The 22166-nt window shown below is 40.4% G+C and overlaps 1 protein-coding gene across 1 annotated transcript in view; it reads left to right on the top strand.

The window, feature by feature from the left end:
- The window catches only part of SNX1 (sorting nexin 1), a 42444-nt gene that overhangs the window by 6400 nt on the left and 13878 nt on the right, over positions 1-22166 (top strand). The window contains exons 2-4 of the mRNA XM_081111697.1: positions 14013-14121; positions 19225-19352; positions 20001-20067. Of these exons, the coding sequence (XP_080967823.1) occupies positions 14013-14121; positions 19225-19352; positions 20001-20067 (304 nt within the window). The remainder of the gene's footprint in view (positions 1-14012; positions 14122-19224; positions 19353-20000; positions 20068-22166) is intronic.

Here is a 22166-nt window from a genome sequence, read left to right as displayed (position 1 = left end):
TTAAAGTAGAGATGGGCATAAATGATATTTTGAGGTTTATAACAACTATAAAATATCTAATTTCTGTTCAGGTCTCAGATACTGCTATTACTATTATGGCTTATTACTTATTTTTATAATTGAAGAAAATGCTGAATTTCAGTTAGAGGTTAATGAAAATGAAGTTGTTGTTTTATTCCCATCTAAGTTTATAGATCCCTTCTGAATTCTGTGGCTCATGGAGCCCAGAATAAGAGCCCTACTTTAACTCCTTAACATGCAAAAGGGGTAATACTGTGAAATCATTTGAGTTAATAATTACTCAGTTTGTAAAGTAAGATGCACTTATGCCCAAATCTACCCTGGCCAGGTAGCTCAGTTGGTTAGAGCATCATCCCAATCCACCGAGTTTACCGGTTCGCCAGTCAGGGTCAGGGCACATACAAGAATTAACCAATGAATGCATATTTAAGTGACAACAAATTGATAATCTCTCTCTTTTTTCCTCCCTCCCTCTCTCTAAAATCAATAAATAAATTAAAACAAACAAAAATCCAATAGATACTCAGTGTCCCAAGCACAGAAGATTTTAGTGCAGTGCATTTGTGCTGTTTTGTAAAACATGGTGTGGGAGAGGAGTTACTGCTTTTAATAGGCAAAAAAATTGCCCCCTCCCCAATATATCCATATCCTAATCCCAGGACCTGTGAATGTGTTAGTTTACAAAGCAAAGGGGGGTTAAGATTGAAGACAGAAGTAAGGTTGCTAATCAGCTGCCCTTAAAGTAGGAAAATTATCTGGGTCCAGTGTAATCACAAGGATCCTTTAAAAAAGGAAGAGTCAGAGGGTGACTACACTAGACTGACTACCTTTGGTGGAGCTGGGGAGGCACAGAGAGATACAAAGTTGTTGGCTTTGAAGATAGAAGTGAGCCATAAACCAAGAACTGTGGGCAGCTTCTAAAAGCTAGACCAATAAGGAAATGGATTCTCCCTTCGAACGTCCAGAAAGGAACACAATCTGATGAACCTTGATTTTAGCCCAATGATACCTATATTGACTTCCACAGAACTAGAAGAAATAAATTTGCATTTTTTAATCTGTTAAATTTGTAATAATTTGTTGCAGCAGCAATAGAAACCTAATACACTGTCCCACTTCACTCATTTTTCCCTAGAAGTAAAGATGGCAAAAGGAGCAGTATTTCATGCTGAGATCTTCCAGGGTAATTTTTAAAGACTTCCCGACTGCCCTGTTATAATCTGGGTGTAGCTTCTGGGGTTAACTTATCCCTAAATGTACTTGCCTTGTTATATTAGTATGATCACACAATTTCATAGATCCATCTTGCCTTACTAAATTATACTAATACTAGAGGCATGGTGCACAAAATTTGTGCACTGGGGGGGGGAGGGGTCCCTCAGCCCGCACTGCACCCTCTCTCAGTCTGGCAGTCGGACATCCTTAGGGCTGCCACGGAGGCGGGAGAGGCTCCCACCACCACTGCTGTGCTCGCCAGCCATGAGCCCAGTTCCTGGCTGAGCGGCACTCCCTCTGTGGGAGCACACTGACCACCAGAGGGCAGCTCCTGCATTGAGCGTCTGCCCCCCTGGTGGTCAGTGCTCACCATAGCGACCGGTCATTCCGCCGTTCAGTCGATTTGCATATTAGCCTTTCATTATACAAGATTCAGAAAATGAGTACTCATTTCTCCAGATCCAGAAGCAGTGTTACCTTAGCTTTTAATTTTGATTTGACCCATTATGCAGTTGAGTTTTAAAAGTACTACCCTTTTGAGGTCCCTTGAACATAATGCAAGGATTCTATATGGAGCAAGGAACAGTTGAGCAACAGGAGGAAGAATCACAACTGGTTAACCTAAAGGGAAGTTACCCAGAATCACAGGACTTCTCAGTACTGAATGGCTATGTCAGCTCTGAGGGACAGCAAGTCCAGGTCTGTCCTTCCCCAAGGTAAGTAGACCGGGCCCCATGGTTTAAGGCTGGTAATTGGCAAGGAATACCTGTTTGCTCTTAACACAAGTGGTCTCTTGCTGCACAGCAGATCTTTCTAGTGCCTTTCTGAGAATTAGGACTAGGCTATCTATGTGCTCTTATAATTATGAACAGAAGCACTTGAACTTTTTAAACTGCTTATCAGTGGAACCACCTGCTAGAATTAACAGTCAAAGGGAGTCAGCAAGTGTTGGATATCCTAGCCTAGGATCCTATCACTAACAGAAAGAATGCTTCCTTTATTTTACAAAAAGGTGGGGAGGGCAGAGGGAATAGGCAGGGCTAGGCTTTGGCTTTGTTAGTACATCACAGACATACCATTTTCATTACAATATAATTTTATCTGGTGCTTGAAATGTAGCCTCCTTCAAATACATGTATATTTTGTGACTTATTGACTACTGAGAGGTTTTTAAAATATGGATTATAAAGTAAAACTTATTTTTAGTATTGATCTTGCCATTCAATTAATCACTGTGCTTCCTTCTTTTCCCCAAAATGAGTCCTTCCTAAAATTTTAACTGTTGATTCAAAATTAGCTTTTTAATATAAAATTATACCTTAATACTGATTTAAAATGAGCCTTTTAATCTTAGACATAGCATATGAAATGTGTTGTTATATTGTCCATGTGGGTATTTATTTTGACAACAGGTATCAACATAAGAATTGAGTAAACTGTATGGCCTGCTTGGCTCAGTGGTTGAGTGTTTACCTATGAACCAGGAGGCCATGGTTTGATTCTGTCAGGGCACATGCCTGGGTTGCGGGCTTGATCCCCAGTGTGGGGTGTGCAGGAGGCAGCTGATTTGCAGCTCCTTTTTATACATTTGAAATTAAAGAGGGAGTGTAAGGAAGATGACCTGAAGGTGGGAGAAAGCAAGGCTGGAATTGGATTACAGGATAGTTTTCAAGATTATGTGCTTTCTTGAGGGTGTTTACGCTTATTTCAAAGGTGAGTTAAGCTAGATGCACTAGAAAAATGAATAGGGCTTGTTTAAAGCGAAGATAAAAAAAAAATAAACCTTTTACTAAAAAAGTTACATGTCTGAGACATGACTACCCACCATTACCTGCCCAGTTAAGAATTTATGATCGGATCACCTGTGAGGTTACTTGCCATAAAACCTCTTTTTCATCCACACAAGTCATTATTACAGACTGTATAGTCTCATGGAAGACTTATTTCCTCTGTAGGGGTCCATTTCTTCTTACTCCTGAAAATGGTTCTGCTCGGCTTCTTTTGAATCTGATTTTACGTAAAACTTGAGATTATTATGCCTCGAAGGCCAACTATGTCTTGATACTTTTCAACCTGTTAAAAAAGAAATAACAGACTAATGAAGTAATTTGCCCTCACAACAGCAAAACAAGGCTTATTTTCAAATTCGACCTCTCCCAGAAATGTGACTTTTTTTATTATTTTATTTTTCAATTACAGTTTACATTCAATATTATTTTGTATTAGTTTCAGTGTACAGCATAGTGGTTAGACAATCATCTATATAATAAAGAGGAAATATGCTAATTTGTCCATGATAGTGTCCCAGTCACGACCAGTCTGTGGGCAGGGCCAGGGGCAGGGACTTCCGCCCCCAGGGCTAACGTCACGCTGCCTGTGTGCATCCTGGTTCAGCACTGGTATGGTGCTGCAGGGGAGAGGGAGGGCTGGGCTTGACGGGGGACCTAAGGCCGCGCCCCCTCCACCCCCCCCCCCCCCCCGCCCCAGCGCCGGGCGGGGAGACCTCAGGCCGTGCCCCCCGCCTGGCAGGGCATGACGGAGGACCTCAGGCCACACTCCACGCCCAGCAGGGCTTGACAGGGGATGCCAGGTCGGGGGACCTGAGGCTGTGCCCCCCCACCCAGAGGGGCTTGACGGGGGTGGGGCCGGCCAGGTCTAGGTCTCACCCAATGGGGGTGGGGCCAGCAGGGTCTGGGTTTCCTGTGTTTTCGAAGCACGTGAGGGTGATGGGCAGGGACTTCACTCTGGGTCCTGGAACGCACCCCTGACAGGAGGGAGATTTTATATACATTTTACTAATTTTCTTTCATCTCTGACACTTCTATTATAGAGAAAGGGCAGATAGCAATATTAAAATATTTCTTCTCATTAATTCTCTTTTTTTTTCTTAAAAAAAATATGTTTTATTGATTTTTTACAGAGAGGAAGGGAGAGGGATAGAGAGTTAGAAACATCGATCAGCTGCCTCCTGCACACCCACTACTGGGGAAGTGCCCGCAACCAAGGTACATGCCCTTGACCAGAATTGAACCTGGGACCTTTCAGTCCGAAGGCCGATGCTCTATCCACTGAGCCAAACCAGTTAGGGCTAATTCTCTTTTAATGTGCACAAATTTCGTGCACCAGGCCACTAGTTTATAATAATAAAAGCGTAATATGAAAATCAACTGAACGGCCGAATATCGGGACAACCTTTCAGACGACCTTCCAGATGAAGTCGGGGCTGCTAGGGCCTACTCTTGCATGAATTTTGTGCATCAGGCCTCTAGTGTACTTTATAAAATGATCCCCTTGATATTTCAAGTACCCACCACCGTAAATAGTTACTACGGTATTATTGACTATATTCACTGTGCTGTATTTTACATCCCCGTGACTATTTTGTAAACTAATTAAAATTTTACTTATAATTTTACAATAATCCCTTCACTTTTTTTACCCAGTCCCCCAACTCCCCTCCCCTCTGGCAACCATGAGTCTATTCTCTCTGAGTCTGTTTCATTTGTTTATTTTTTTCATTAGATTCCACATATAAGTGAGATCATTTGATATTTGTCTTTCTCTGACTTCTTTCACTTAGCACAGTGGTTGGCAAACTGCAGCTTGCAAGCCACATGTGGCTCTTTGGCCCCTTGAGTGTGGCTCTTCCACAACATACCGACTTCTGCGCGTGGGCCACGCAGTTTCAATCGCACTGTTTGTGCGCGCCCGCATGTGGTATTTTGTGGAAGAGCCACACTCAAGGGGCCAAAGAGCCACATGTTGCTGGTGAGCTGCAGTTTGCCGACCACTGACTTAGCATAATACCCTCTAAATCAGTGGTTCTCAACCTTCTGGCCCTTTAAATACAGTTCCTCATGTTGTGACCCAACTATAAAATTATTTTCATTGCTACTTCATAACTGTAATATTGCTACTGTTATGAATCGTTATGTAAATATCTGATATGCAGGATGGCCTTAGGCGACCCCTGTGAAAGGGTTGTTTGACCGCCAAAGGGGTCGCAACCCACAGGTTGAGAACCACTGCTCTAAATCCATCCATGCTGTCACAATGGTAAGATTTCATTCTTTTTTATGGCCAAATAATATTCTGTTGTGTATATACCACAACTTTTTATCCACTTGTTTATTGATGGGCATTGGGTTGCTTCCATATCTTGGCTAGTTTAAATAACCCTGCAGTGAACATAGGGGTATATATATTTTTTTGAGTTAGTGTTTTGGATTTCTTCAGATATATACCCATAAGTGGAATCGGCAGGTTATAAGGCAGCTTCATTTTAAATTTTTTGAAGAGTGGCTACACCATTATGTATTCCCACCAACAGTGGCCAAGGGTTACCTCAGAAATATGACCTTTGAACAGTCAATCTGAAATTTCCTGATTAGTACTAGTGCAATAATCTTCATGATAAAACCTCTGTCAGGTTTCCTTTCCTCAAAAAGTTGATGGCTCAGTGTTTGAGCATCAACCCATGCACCAAGAGGTCACCAATTCCATTCCTGGTCAGGGCATATGCCCGGGTTGCAGGCTCGATCCTCAGCAGGGAGCATGCAAGAGGCTGTTGATGTTTCTCTCTCATTAATGTTTCTCTCTCTCTAAAAATATATGTATAAAAAATTGATGACCTGTGTAGATAGCAGGCTGACAGCTGGGAGCGGAGGCTTGGAGGGAGAGCCTGGGTGGAGGGGTGGGAGGTGGAGAGACTGAGCATAAAAGAATAAAAAAGAAAGAAAAAACTCACGGACATGGACAACAGTATGGTAATTGCAGGGGTGAGGTGTGGAGGGAGGTAGAGGAGCATATATAGTGGGGATAAATGGTGATGTGGGGAGACTTGACTTGGTGTGATGGCAGGTGATGTATTGTAGAATTGTGCACCCTGTAATCTGTATAATTTTATTAACCACTGACTTCTTTCACTTAGCAATGAACATAGGAATTTTTTTTTTTTTTTTTTTTTTTTTTTACTGAGAATTGAACCATGACCTCTTGGTTCCTGGGATAATGAAAAGTAAGGACCTGAGCGCAAGCAGCTCCCGTGTCTCCTCCGTCCCCTCCTGCCGCGCGCGCGGCGTGAGCGCCGGGCTCCGGGGGAGGCCCCCCCCCCCCCCCCCGCCGCCCTCCCGCCCCTCCCCTCCCTCCCTCCCCACCCCTCAAAAAAAAAAAAAAAAGAAAGAAAAGTAAGGACCTGAACTAATTTGAACCAATCTGTAATCCAAATCCCACCTTGCTTTCTCTGACCTGCATATAATCTTTCTTACCTTCTCTCTTTAACTCCAAACTTATGAAAAGAAACTGCAAACTGTTATTCTCAGGGGCATTTGAGACTTGCTCCCCCACATATGTCATCAAAAAAGCACCCCTTGTTAGTTCATAATTTTACCAAATTTAATTTCAGTTCATTAATTTGGATTGGCATTGGACAAACTAAGCTTATTTCTTTAGGATTGTTAAAAAGCAAAATTCAACCCAGTAAACATAAAGATCTAATTGATTTTATTGAATGATTCATGAATCCGGAAGCATCCCATCTAGTAAATAGAGGTACTCCCAGGAGATATGCAAAATGGAAGGGTATTAATGGCAGGAGGATGGGGAAGGAAGTCATTAGTAAAACAAAAAAAAAAGTATTGCTTTAGGCCAGGTAATCAACTTAAAAAACAAATAAACTGAACTTATTGGGTAATGAAAAGCCAGGCAGGTTTGGATGTTTCTTACATCAGCAAAGTAAAATATAAAACAAATGTGAACAGAGATAAAGTTTGGGAGGGATACTGTACAGTATGCCTGAGAGAGGGTTAATGTACTTTTGTAAGAAAAGTGTACACCTAAGAAAAGTTAACTTTGCATAGAAAAATGGGCAGAGGGCATCAAGATAAGTCACAGAGGTGTTTTAGATGTTCTAGTAAACATGAGAAACCTGGCAAAGATTTTTAAAAAGAGAAAATGCTTAATGTTGCTATAGATGCTCTACTTTTGTACATTGCTGGGGGATGAGAGAGGTATATAAGCTTGTGCTACGCTTTCTGAAAGGCAGCTTAGCAGAGCCTTTGAAATTTTTATGTCCAATAATTCTACTTAAGGTCTATCCCGCCCGGCTGGCATGGCTTAGTGGTTGAGTGTCAACCCAGGAACCAAGAGGTCACGGTTCGATTCCCAGTCAGGTCACATGCTCAATGCCCAGTAGGGGATGTGCAGGAAGCAGCCGATGGATGATTCTCTCTCATCATTGACGTTTCTCTCTCTCTCTCTCTCTCTCCCCCTCTCCTTTCCTCTTTCTCTAAAAATTAATAAAAACACTTTTTTAAAAAAGTCTATCCCAAGGAAATATATATATATATATATATATATATATATATATATATATATGTATATATATATATATATAGTATATGTGTATGTGTGTGTGTGTGTGTATGTGTATGTATGAATATCACTATTTGTAGTGATAAAAAACCTGGAAACTATCTAAATGTCCATCCTTAGGGAAATATGACTAGCTTGTGGTAAACTCATACAATAGAGAGTTAAGTCACTAAGAGTGGGAATTTTTGTACAATTCTTAATGACATGAAAGAATGCTCAAATACTATTTTAATTCTTTATGCCTGTTTCTCTATTTCTTTTTTTTTTTTATTTCAGAGAGGATGGGAGAGGGAGAGAGATAGAAACATCAATGATGAGAAAGAATCATTGATTGGCTGCCTCCTGCATGCTCCCCACTGGGGATCAAGCCTGCAAACCAGGTATGTGCCTTGACTGGAATCGAACCTGGGACCCTTCAGTCCGCAGGCTGACATTCTATTCACTGAGCCAACCAGCTAGGGCTCTCTCTGTTTCTTATATTACAGCAGTCCCTTTAGCATTTCTTACAATTCTGGTTTGGTTGTGACAAACTCCTTTAGCTATTTTTTTGTTTGTGTCTGGGAAGCTCTTTATTTCACCATCTATTTTGAATAATAGCCTTGCTGGATATAGTAATCTTAGTTTCAGATCCTTGCTTTTCATTACCTTGAATACTTCATCCCATTCCCTCTGGCATGTAGAGTTTCTGATGAAAAATCAGCTCACGGCCTTATGGGAGCTCCTTTGTAGGTAACAGTTTGCTTTTCTCTTGCTGCCTTTAAGATACACTCTTTGTCTTTAATTTTTGGCATTTTAATTATGTTGTAAATAAATAAGCACTATCAGTAGTAACCTTGAATGTAAATGGATTAATGCTCCAATCAAAAGATATATGGTAACTGAATGGATATGAAAACATGACCCAAATATATGCTATCTACAAGAGACCCATCTCAGAACAAAGACTCACACAGGATGAGAGTGAAGGGATGGGAAAATTTTTTTCCATGCAAATGGAAATTGGAAAAAAAAAAAAAAAAAGCTCAAATAAACTCTTACAGTAATTCTCTACAAGCTTGTTTGTTTCTTTTTTAATATATTTTTATTGATTTCAGATAGAAACATCTCCCTCTCAAAAGAGATCAAGTCAACAAGAGGATATAACCTTGGTAAACACATATGCACCCAATATAGGAGCACCTAAATATATTTTTTAAAAAACTTCTAGAAGACTTTAAGGGAGAGATCAAAAGAAATACAGTCATAATAGGGGACTTTAACACCCCACTGGATAGATCTTCCAGACAAAAACTCAACAAGGGCCCATGCAGCGTGGCTCAGTGATTGAGCCTCAGCCTATGAACCAGGAGGTCATGGTTCAATTCCCGGTCAAGGCACATGCTGGGTTGCAGGCTCTATCTCCAATAGGGAGTGTGTAGGAGGCAGCCAATCAATGATTCTCTCTCATCATTGATATTTCTATTTCTCTCCCTCCCTCTCTGAAGTCAATAAAAATATATGTATTTTAAAAATCAACAAGTGACACACTGGATCAGATGGATTTAACTGACATCTGCAGAACATTTCACCCCAAAGCTGCAGAATATACATTCTTCTCAAGTGCACATGGGTCATTTTCAAAGATAGACCACTTGTTAGGACACAAAACAAGCCTCTACAAATTTAAGAAGATTGAAGTCATATCAAGCTTCTTCTCAGATTACAATGGCATGAAATTAGGAATCAGTTGCAATAAAAACACTCAAAAATATTCAAACATTTGGAGGCTAAATAGCATGTTATTAAACTAGAGCAGTGATGGCGAACCTTTTGAGCTCGGCGTGTCAGCATTTTGAAAAACCCTAACTTAACTCTGGTGCCATGTCACATATAGAAATTTTTTGATATTTGCAACCATAGTAAAACAAAGATTTATATTTTTGATATTTATTTTATATATTTAAATGCCATTTAACAAAGAAAAATCAACCAAAAAAATGAGTTCGCGTTCACCTCTGACACGCGTGTCATAGGTTCGCCATCACTGAACTAGAGGCATGGTGCACGAAATTCATGCACTTGGGGGGGGGGTGTCTTTCAACCCAGCCTGCACCCTCTCCAATCTGGGACCCCTCGGGGGATGTCCGACTTCCGGTGTAGGTCCAATCGCCTGCCTGCCTGATCACCCCTAACCACTTCTGCCTACCAGCCTGATCACCCCTAACCACTCCCCTGCCAGCCTGATCAACGCCTAACTGCTCCCCTGCTGTCCCGATTTCCCCCAACTGCCCTCCCCTGCCAGCCTGGTTTTCCCCAACTGCCCTCCCCTGCTGGCCATCTTGTAACCACGTGGGGGTGGCCAGCTTGTGCAAGGGTGTAATGGTCAATTTGCATATTATCTCTTTATTATATAGGATGAATGGGCTACCAATGAGATTAAGAAAGAAATATTAAAACTTCCTGGAAACAGATGAGAATGAACACACAACAACCCAAAATCTATGCAGCACAGCAAAAGCAATTCTGAGAGGGAAGTTCATAGCACAACATGCCTACCTCAAAAAACAAGAAAAATTATTAATAAACTACCTAACCCTACAACCTACAAAATTAGAAAGAGAACAACAAGAAAAGCCCAGAGTAAGTACAAGGAAGGAAATAATAAAGATCAGAGCAGAAATAAATTACATAGAGACCAAAAAATAATAATAATACAAAAGATCAATTAAACCAAGAGCTGGTTCTTTGAAAAATGCTTAAATGGTAGGGGCAAAACCAGAATACAAACTTTTATATACATAGATTAGTACATAGAAGAATTACAGAGGAAAGATTAGGGTAGCAAATATAGTAATCCATCTAACTATCTTCAGTTAGCTAAAACTTTATCTAGAACTCAATCCTGAGTGGTTTTTGGAATGGAGTCCCAGAGGATATCTGAGGAGCAGTTTTCTGTTCTCAGGTAGTTGTTACCTAGCTCTTAAGGGAGCACAAGTCTGTTTTCATCACAGTTCTAGTCAAGCAACTATGGTTTGGGCTCAAATATGGTCTGATGGAAGGAGAAAGACAGATAATTGTGCTCTAGTTGTCATTGCATATTCCATCCATCTGGTTCTGTCTTTTCGGAGTAGTATAGAGATAGACACATGGCTCCAGAAAATGTTCTTTGTCTTTAAGTTTATAAGTTTCTATGGTAAATCAGAAATAGAAAGCTAGCTTTGTTCATCTCCATATCACAGGAATGGGTTCTTCTAAGTGCTTTTTAAAATGGCTAAATTCCAACCTGTGCCCTTCTGTTGCTTCAGTGTCCCTAGTGAGCTACTAGTAACTTGCGTTTAAATATATTCATCCTTAATGTATCTTGGGTTTTAATCTCTCCTAGATTTCCATCTACAGATGACTGGTATCAGTGGGAACTGGATTAAAAAGAATTCAGATGGGAAGGGAAGGGGTGGGGGGGCTGGGAGAAAAAGGGGAAGGGATTTACCAGCGGAGGGGGGTGAGGGGCTTAGGAGAGGGTAAAGAGGGGATAAATGGTGATAGAAGGGAACTTGACTTGGGGTGGTGAAAACACGATACAATATACAGATGATGTATATTGTACCCCTGAAATCTATATTGTACCCCTGAAACCTATATTTTATTAGCTATTATCACCCCAATTTTAAAAAATCAGATGGCTTTCTATGAGATCCCTCTACTGTACAAGAGAACAAGAATATTTATAGGAAATGTGTATGTAAGAAGGTGATTGGCAGTGTATGAGGCAAAAGGGAAATGTGGGTTTTGTTTTTGCTCTGTTATTTCTTGTCTGTATCTCTGTTTTTTAAGATTGAAGCAGCTAGAAGTCTCTTGACAATTGGTATAACATTTAAGCATACACAACTTAGTGCTCATTAAATTTTATTCGCATAGGAAAAATTCCAGTAGAGGCATTGTTTGCTAATATAAAACTAAATATTGGTAACAGTTTCTTTCCCCGAGGGTGATCCCAGAATTGGGGTGGAGCTGTTTGCGTGGCATTTTCAGAGTTCTCAATAGATCTATCATTTCACTTTATTCTTTTGGGTCAGAAATGGCCTGTTTCTGAGGAACTAAATCCCTCTGATTGGTTAAGGAAATGTTTCATAAAAGATTCTAAAAGTCAGGTCTTAACTGATTTAGCCTTAGGGTCTGACTTCAAAACCCTGCGAAACCACACCATGGCCTTTGAAGCCAGATTCCCAGCTTTCTGTTCCTGTCCTGCACAATCCAGCTTTGTTTATTCTGGTAACTGGTCTGGGTCTCTCCCCACACTTGTTTGTGGTTGATCACTGAGCTTTTGATAAAGGGCATGGACTGACTGTATTTTCACTATGTACCCACGAAGCTAAGCATGACTGGTTTTTATTCCCCTATTCTGACATGGGTATGGTTGAAAATTGTGTCTATGTAAGTTAAGGATGAAAAGATAAGTTATTTTAACAACAGCTTTAGGTGTAAAGTGTTAAAACTTATTTTGTCTCTCCAGAGGGATCAGTAATATCCACACAACTGGGTTTCAATTAACAGTTTAGCCAAGACAACAAAGTAAGCAGGATCAGAGCTTAAATACTGGAATCCACTGGATCCAGTGTGGGGTTCTTGTCACTGGAATGTGCCCCATCAGCATTTGAAAGAATAAAGGTTATCAACTGAGAAGGAGAAATCCGTTTGGACAGGTTCTTTTGAAAATTATCTCTGTATACACATACCCGCATCAGTATTATGTGCTTTGGGGTAGGGCATTTCAGCAAGGTTATGGTATTAGAAATTAACTCTAAAATGTATTCGTTTATTTCAGCTCTGTGATTACTTGGGCAGCACTTACACCACTAATAGTGATTTGCTGCTTATTGAACCGGCCGACTAGTGCCCCTATCTTCTAAATAACTGTAGGAGTGACTGAACGATGCATTAAAAGTCACTTTCATTGAATTGTACACTTGAAACCTATATAATTTTATTCATCAGTGTCATCCCAATGAATTAAAAATTAAAAAAAAAAAAAAAGAACCAATGAGCTCTAGTTGATTTGGCTTAGTAGATAGAATGTTGGCCTTTGGACTGAAGGGTCCCAGGTTCGATTCTGGTCAAGCGCCCATGCCGGGTTGTGGGCTCAATCCCCAGTAGGGAGCATGCAGAAGGCAGCCAATCAGTGATTCTCTCTCATCATTGATCTTTCTATCTCTCTCTCCCTCTCCCTTCCTCTCTGAAATCAATAAAAAATATATTTTTAAAAAAACAAACCCACAACCCTAGCCAGTTTGGCTCAGTCGGCCTGTGGACTGAAAGGTCCCAGGTTCGATTCTGGTCAAGGGCATGTACCTTGGTTGCAGGTTCCCTGGTCAGGGTGTGTGTAGGAGGCAACCAATTCATGTGTCTCTTTCACATCGATGTTTCCCTCTGTCCCTCTCCCTTCCGCTCTTTCTAAAAATCAATTGGAAAAATATCCTCAGGTGAGGATTAACAACAACAGCAACATAATTAAAAATATGTATATAATTTTAAAAAAGCAAAAAACAAATACTCCACAGACTTGAAGGCATGGAACCTGTCTGCAGGCTGCATTTTTCTTTTCTTTAAAAAGAAAAATATTCATTTATATATTTTATATATTGAGAAAAAAACATCAATTTCTTGTTCCTCTTCTTTATGTATTCACTAGAGGCCAGGTGCATGAATTCACACATGGGTGGGGTCCTCCAGGGTGGCCTGCAGAGATCAGTCCCAGCTCACACCCCCAGCCTCACAGCTTCGCAGCCCCTCCTGGCACCCCACCTTGACCTGGCGCCACCCCCTCACCTGCTCCACCATCCCACCTGCGGGGCGATTGATCAGGGCCAGGCCCCCCGCCCAGCTCCCTCAGCGCCTGGGAGCTGGGCAGTGGCCCCGCACCCTGCTGCCACCACTGGTCACCATCTGCAGGGCAATCGGCAGGGTGATCAGGCCCCTGCTCATACCCGCCTTGGCCTGGTGCCACCCACTCACCTGCTCCACCCTCCCACCATGGTCTCACTCTCATTGGGGCCCATTGGGGCTGGCAGTGCCGGCACTGCTGCCAGTGCCGTGTCACCAATACCCACTATGTTCCGCATCGCCCCCTGGTGGTCAGAGCTCATCATAGCAAGTGGTCGAACTCCTGGTCAAATGATGACCTGAGGGGACAATTTGCATATTACACTTTTATTATATAGGATTGGTTGATTCTTGTATGTGCCCTAACCAGGGATCAAACCTGCAACCTTGGGATATCAGGACAATGCTCTAATCAACTGAGTTACCCATCCAGGGCCAGAATAAATATTCTGCTAAAATAAAACCATTCAAAAGTCACTTTATAGGTTTGTTTTTAATGGTACTGTCTTATTCACAGTATCTCTCTCTTTTTTTTTTTTTTTTTTTAGAGTAAGCCCCAGTATCCAAAGAGAATTACTTCCTTTCCTATCAGCAATGGCTCCAAAGAAAATGGAATCCATGAAGAACAAGATCAAGAGCCACAGGATCTCTTTGCAGGCAAGTATGGACTCAACACTTATACTAGGGATCTTCTAAATTACTGAGTTAAAGTAACCTTCCCCCCTTCCTCTAGGAAAAAATACATCTGCATAATTAGGATTGTGAAGGATTCAAAATATATAAAACGCAGTCCCTGCCATCAAGATTTTTGCAGGTTTAGGGAATAAAACATAAATATATAGTTTCTTCAGAGCGCCAGTTAGACAAACTATTAAACAGTAATATAAATGTGACCAGAGGAATGATAGACATACTAAGGCATGGCAGCTCAGAGAGGTCTGAGATCAGACTAAAGCAGTGGCTTTAGACTTTTATGACCAAGATTCATAGTAAGAAATATATTTTATTGTCATCATCCAAAATATATACTTACTGCCCAGCTGGCATGGCTCAGTGGTTGAGCATTGACCTATGAACCAGGGGTCACAGTACAATTCCCCGTTAGGGCACATGCCCTGGTTGTGGGCTCGATACCCAGTGGGGGGCATTCTGGAGGCAACCGATCAGTGGTTCTCTCTGATCATTGATGTTTCTGTCTCTCTCCCTTCCTCTCTGAAATCAATAAAAATATATTTTAAAATCTACATACATATATACTTACTAGTGGTGATGGGGCCATCTCACCCAATCCCGATCGGGGCTGATGGGGGCCAACCCTGGGAGGGGAGGGGCTTCGGGAGGTTGGCCAGCCGCAGGAGTTTGGCTGTGGGAGCACACTGACCACCCAGCCGACTGGGGGGAGGGACCATGCGAGGTTGGCAGGCCGCGGGAGGTTGGCTGTGGGAGTGCACTGACCACCAGGGGGCAGCTCCTGCGTTGAGCATCTGCCCCATGGTGGTCAGTGCGTGTCATAGAGACCAGTTGAGCGGTCGTAATAGTCGCTTAGGCTTATATGTGTATATATAGATACAGATATAAATCTGAAACAAGTTTTTTTAAGTTTTCCTTACAACTTTCAATACAATCTGAAATTTTTTATTATTTCTCTTTTAATGACATTTGCAACCCATTGAATTGATTTCACAATTCACCAAATGAGACACAATCTGCAGTTTGAAAAACAATGGTATAGAATGGGGATTTCTTAATCTTGAAGATTTTAAATTATCATCCTAGGGCCAATTAAGAGCCATTGGCAGTGTTGAATATGGGCAACATAGTGTTTTAGGAAGACTGATCTAGTGGAATTATTATATAAAATGGATTGTAGTAGACAAAGATTAGAAACTTCAGAAGGCATTCACAAATTAGTTCAAGAATGAAATGACAGCCGAAACCGGTTTGGCTCAGTGGATAGAGCGTCGGCCTGCGGACTGAGGGGTCCCAGGTTCGATTCCGGTCAAGGGCATGTACCTGGGCTGCGGGCACATCCCCAGTGGGAGATGTGCAGGAGGCGGCTGATCGATGTTTCTCTCCCATCGATGTTTCTAACTCTCTATCTCTCTCCCTTCCTCTCTGTAAAAAATCAATAAAATATATTTAAAAAAAAAAAAAAGAATGAAATGACAAAGCAAAAATAAGGTGATGGAAGTAGGAAGGGAAAGGTAAAAACTTTTCAAAAGAGAAATCAACAAATTCTCGTGTTAGTGATTGGACATACTAGGTATCCAAAAATCAGGATTGAAGACAGTTATAGGTTTCAGTCTAAGGACTGAGAAGAAAATGGTACTGTTGGAGAACTATATTCCAAAGAAGAAACTGGCTTTTGAGAGGAAAGTGAGTTAGAGTTTTAGATATTTAAATCTGAAATGCAAAGGAAAATGCCCAGGAGGGGATTTGAACTGTGGTGCTCTCCCTGGGATAAGAGGGAAGAGCTGGAAGAACCTCTTCGTAGAGGTCGAAGCTGCCATGGGAATGTGATTTTTAAAGGAGAGAAGGGTGAGGAAGGGGCAGGATGAGAGCATCGAGGGTAAGATTCTGGGAAACTCACATTAGAATTCTGCTAGGAAATTTAAAAGACAAAAGGGAAGAAGAGGTTAGAAGAAGATCTATAAAGATTTAGAAGATTTTCCAGTTCCTTTCATCTCTGAAACTTAAAGTATACTATTTAATCATTCTGGGAGTGATTATTTTTTGGATACAGTTTCTGGAAGAGAAATGTAAAATAATGAACTATTTTTAGATATATGACAGGTTGAAAAGAAGGTTTTTCTATCTTTGGGACCTTAACATTTATATGATCTTTCCTTGTAAGAAGACCTGAAATCTTAATGTAACTGATAGCCCCAATGGTTGTATTTTATTTACATGAACATATAGAAGATCTTTATTAGGAACATATTTATTACTAATGAGGATTCTGATTTACTTAATTCCCCTGCTACTTTCATAAGCAGCTAAAACCTACCTCACTACTAAGAAAAAATCATAAAATACAGAAAGGAATGCTTACAGTGAGACATTTCGTTTAGGACTTGAGTAACTTCTCAAGATGTTTTAGATATTGACTGGAAATTTAAGTTATTATATTTTCTACATGATTAGTTTAGTGATGATCAGAGTATCTGTGATGGAGCCCAAAGGCTTTTCCATCACTCTTATCAAGAGTACAGGGGATGCCAGAACCGGTTTGGCTCAGTGGATGGAGCGTCGGCCTGCGGACTGAGGGGTCCCGGGTTCGGTTCCGGTCGAGGGCATGTGCCTGGGTTGCGGGCGCTTTCCCGGTGGGGGATGTGCAGGAGGCAGCTGATCGATGTTTCTAGCTCTCTATCTCTCTCTCTTCCTCTCTGTAAAAAATCAATAAAATATATTTAAAAAAAAAAAAAAAAAAGAGTACAGGGGAGAGCCCTAGCCAGTTTGGCTCAGTGGTTAGAGTGTTAACTTTCAGACTGAAGGATCTCGGGTTTGATTCTGGTCAAGGGCACATACCTCAGTTGCAGGCTTGATCCCCAGCACCCAACATGTGTGGGAGGCAACCAATGGATGTGTCTCTCTCACGTCGATGTTTCTCTCTCTCTCTCTGTTTCTTTCCCTCCCGTCCACTCTCTATAAAAAAAAACCAATGAAAGAAATATTCTTGGATGAGAATTAACAAAACAAACAAACAAAAAAGGAGAAAGGGGGGGGGAATAATACAGAGAAAAAAGCATGTAAGTTTTGACATCTTTGTCACATGAATTTCAATAAAAATGCCACAGCTCTTCAAAGAGCTCTTAGTAGCACTCCAATAAGCCAAGGGTTTTAAATAAGAAGCACCTCCTGTTTCATTTCCAAACACATTTGTTAACTTAATTATTTGTGTGGGGCCTGCATGATGTGAATATCTTAAACATACTTCAGCTGGTTGCTTGTTTCAAAGAATCCTAACTTCTTATGTATACTGTTTTGTTTTGTACTCCCACAGCATCAGATTATGTTACCACTCTTTTCCTGAAAGGGACTGGATTCCAACAGTATGACAACTTTATTTGTAGACATGATTCACATTTAATGATTAGGACATTGATCTAGTATTTGGTTACATCTTATAGACCCCTGTGTCTGGTTTCATTTTAGCTCCAAATGAAAGTCTAGAAAAGAAAAAGAAACCACTTTCTTTGAATTCCCTAAGGGCTAAAATTGAATACGTAGTGTTCAAGCCAAACCTAAATGGATATTTACTTTTTTTTTATTAAAAAGAAAAACATCTGAGCTGTTTAGATTTTGAACTTCTAGCTCCATTGCTCTGAGTTAAAATTGCTTTTTTTAAAAAAATGGCCTAAAAAATGTTGATGCCTAGAAATGGTGCATAATGCCCTTTTAAAAGTATCCTCTCTAGGTCACTTAGAGAATGAGTTGTTCTGCTCAACTAATTTCCAAGATAGACAAAAGCAGCTCTTAAGCACTATTTTGTAAAACTGTTTTGATTAGAAAGATCTATAATAATAAAAGTGTAATATGCTAATTGGACCAGACGACCTTCCAGACTAAGCTGAGGCTGCCGCCACGGCTTTGAAGGCCGAGCCCCTTGAACAAATTGCGTGCATTGGGCCTCTAGTTTTTAGATATTACACGTCTTTTTATCCTCCTTGGACCACATTTATTAAACATAACTTAATCTTTGCAAACTATAATTGTGAACAATTCTTAAATTGAGCTAAAAATGCCTGGCTGTGTGGCTCATGATTGAACCAGGAGGTCAGGGTTTGATTCCAGTCAGGGGACATGCCTGGGGTTGCAAGCTCGATTCCCACTAGGGGGAGTGCAGGTGGCAGCCAATCAATGATTCTCTCTCATCATTAATTCTATCTCTCTCTCCCTCTCCCTTCTTTTCTCTGAAATCAAATTTTTTTTTCAAAAAATTTTTTTTTAATGTGCTAAAGCAACAGTACCATCATCAGGTGTGGCAAATAGTCCTTTTCATAGGTGTTAGTATGTTTGTATCTTGGGTCCATTTTTTCTAGTTTATAGTTTTTCTTACTCTTCCTTTGATATCATTTTTTTACTGTCAGTATATGTGCCTTTTCTATCATATTGGCTTATAATGTAGGTAACCAAACTTATTCTTCTTTTATGACCATTATAACAAGAATAAATAGGCCCTGACTGGTGTGGCTTAGTTGGTTGAGCATTATCCTATACACCAAAAGGTCACCACTTGGATTCCTGGTCAGGGCACATGCCCGGGTTGTGGGCATGCAAGAGGCAGCCGATCTCATGTTGATGTTTTTTCTTTTGTGTGTGTGTGTGTCTCCCTCTCTTTTCTTCTCTCTCTAAAAAAAAATCAATTAAAACATATGTGTTTTAAAAAGAATAAATAGGATTCATATAAGATTTTAAAGGAATATTCCTAAGAGTAAAATAAATTGGCATATTTACTTTGACTGTGTAGTCTTTTTGCTTGATAGCTGGTTCTTGCCTAAATTCTATGTAAGAGGAGGTAGCCAAGTAGTTCTATTTAGAAATGAGAGATGTGGCTCTATTAAGCTTGTGCTAGAAGAATACTTCCCTTACCATCTTCCCCTTTTATACATGTAAAAATTTCATGATTCTTACTCTTAGTCTGAGAACCTCTGAGTATTGAGAATGGTTGCTCTTGTTCTTGTCATAGCCTATAGAACTGAAGTTTAACCATTAAAGACCCATTATTAACCTTTATTATAAAATATTAACTATTTTCAGATGCCACAGTGGAGCTATCACTGGACAGTACACAGAATAATCAGAAGAAGGTGCCAGCCAAAACACTCATATCTCTTCCTCCACAGGAAGCCACAAATTCTCCCAAGCCCCAGCAAAGCTACGAGGAGGTGAGAATCTATGCTATTTATTTGTGTGTGTGTGTGTGTGTGTGTGTGTGTGTGTGTGTTTAGAACTATGTTGCCAGTCTGAAGTTGAGTATGAACCCTGAGTACATATTTAGTGTCTGAAGCTCCCATATTCAAGAGTATAATCTCTTCATTCCTTCCTTAGCCTGACAGAGGCAAGTTTTCCAAAATCTAGCAATTATTCATTATGATCAAAATAAGGTTTTAAGCCCTGGCTGGCTTGGCTCAGTGGGTAGAGCGTCGGTCTGCGGACTGAAGGGTCCGGGGTTCGATTCCAGTTAAGGGCACATGCCTGGGTTGCAGGCTTGATCCCCAGTAGGGGGAAGCCGATCAATGATTCTCTCTCATCATTGATGTTTCCATCTCTCCCTCTCCCTTCCTCTCTGAAATCAATAAAAATATATCTTAAAAAAAAAAATAAGGTTTTAAGATAATAGATGTAACAAAGACCTTTGAACAGCCTCCCAACTTAAAATTGTGGAAGTTGGTTCATTGGTATTGTTGGGAATGGACAACTGAACACTGATACATAGAAGGATAAGTCTTGATGTTATATTGGTACAATATTAATACAGGGTAAAATTAATAGCCTTTTTTATTATAGTCTCATGATTGTTTTCTCTTTAAAAGCTAGAGGAAGAAGAACAGGAAGACCAATTTGATTTGACAGTCGGTATAACTGATCCTGAGAAGATAGGTGAGTGTACTTGGGACTCCTTGTGACGTTAGGATGCGGCTGTGGGAAGTATAGTTAGCTAATTTCTAGATAGTCAAGTCCAGAACTGAACTAGCCGTTGTAAAGTACTTCCTCGTTATCTTTCCTGTAAAATTATACTCCATACTATGCTTCTAAGGCCAGAAACATCAGTTACCCAGTACTTTACTTAGGTTTTTCTTGGCTTTAGGCATAAAAATCAGAGACTTCAAATACTATTAGAATCCCTTTTTAAAAATCCAGACATCTCCTTCTCCCACAGAGTTAATGAAACGATTTTATTCCCTTTTGAGATAACAAATCCCATTTAAACACCCAAAAAGACACATGTTCTATACTTTGGGAATACTGACTTTGTTTTTCCCTCAAGAAGTTTGAAATTCTTGTTACAGACCATTTATCATGTACTCTTGCTGTCCTAATGAAGTGGGGAGGTCTGCATCTCTTTATTTTAGGTAAAGAATAAAAGACCCAGGTTGAATCTTGGTCAAACTGAAATTAAATTTTCAAGAAACACAATACTTAACTTCTGCAGAAGTTGGATTTTTAGAATAACCTCTCCATGTCCCAAGCTTGTGAAAGCTATTAGTGAGCAGAGAGCAACAGGCCTCAACTTTCCTTGTTCCAGGTATATCCCTACAGAAGATGCTATACAGAGCCTTGTCCTCCTAACCTCTGGTTAAGTGGAAAAATGTAATTTCCAGCCTTCTGTCTATGCTGAATTAGAAATAGGAATTTATAAAGTCTAGTTAGACTTTATACCAAAACAGTTTGTCGTTAAAATGTTGAGTTTTACTTTTCCTAGACTGTTGCACTGGTAAGATATTTATGAACATCTTATACACTTCGCTTTCCAACAACAGAGGAAATTGAGCATCAATCGTAGCTTTGCTGTCGGGTCACAATTAATTCTATAAAGACCTAATTTCAAATAAGGTCACACTCTCAGATACTGAGATTTAGGACTTTCAGTATATCTTTTTCAGGGGGACACAATTCAACCCATTTTTTTAAACATCATGTGGATCAGATTTATTTAAATACAAGTCACTGCCCTAACCAGTTTGGCTCAGTGGATAGAGCGTCGGCCTGTGGACTGAAGGGTCCCAGGTTCGATTCCGGTCAAGGGCATGTACCTTGGTTGCAGGCACATCCTCAGTAGGGATTGTGCAGGAGGCAGCTGATCGATGTTTCTAACTCTCTATCTCTCTCCCTTGCTCTCTGTAAAAAATCAATAAAATATATTAAAAATAAATAAATAAATAAATACATATCACTTTTGAGGATAAGTCTTCATCTTCTTAGGTTGATGCCAAGAACCAGCTGCTTAAAGCATTTTCATGTTCAAAGCCTGATCTTATCAAAACACCTTTTATTTGTGTGGGCTGTTTATTCAACATGAGGTTCTCATTTCCACATACATTAAATAAAATTAGAATCCTACTTCTATCAGGACATGCTTTTTTTCAGTCTTGGTAATTTGCATATGCCATCTTCAACTTTCTGAAATTATTTAGGAAATTAGCATAAATTTAAAACTGCTGTATTGCTAGCCCGTTTCTATATCTTGTGAGTTCTCTGTACGTGCAAGTATTTCTCTTTCCTCACACATTTCCTCAGTGAGAGCAGATGATATGTAGGCAAAGTGTCTGAAGATCCTGCTTTGCTACTGTGGGGTATTTTGTGTGTGTTAATCCTCACCGGAGGATATTTTTCCATTGATTTTTAGAGAGAATGGAAGGGAGGGGGAGAGACAAATAGAAAAACATTGATGTGAGAGGGACACCTAGACTGGTTGCCTCTCGCATGCACCCCAACCAGGGCCAGGGATTGAGCCTCCAATCAAAGTATGTACCCTTCCTTGACCAGAATCGAACCCCGGACCCTTCAGTCCAGGGGCCGACACTCTATCCTCTGAGCCAAACCGGCCAGGGCTGCTACTGTGTTTTATGTATATGTGCACTTAGACTTTTCTTAATTGAAGGCAGTAGATTATGGGATTGACCTTTTGGATATTTGACTATGACTACTGGACTATGAATGAAAATTTTAAGACTTTTTCTATAAAGTAAATCTAGATA

The sequence above is a fragment of the Myotis nattereri genome (genome assembly GCF_964212035.1).
Source record: "Myotis nattereri genome assembly, chromosome: 1".
Lineage (NCBI taxonomy): Eukaryota > Metazoa > Chordata > Mammalia > Chiroptera > Vespertilionidae > Myotis > Myotis nattereri.
The sequence above is the reverse complement of the archived record's forward strand: the minus strand, read 5'-3'. Positions and strand labels throughout refer to the sequence as shown.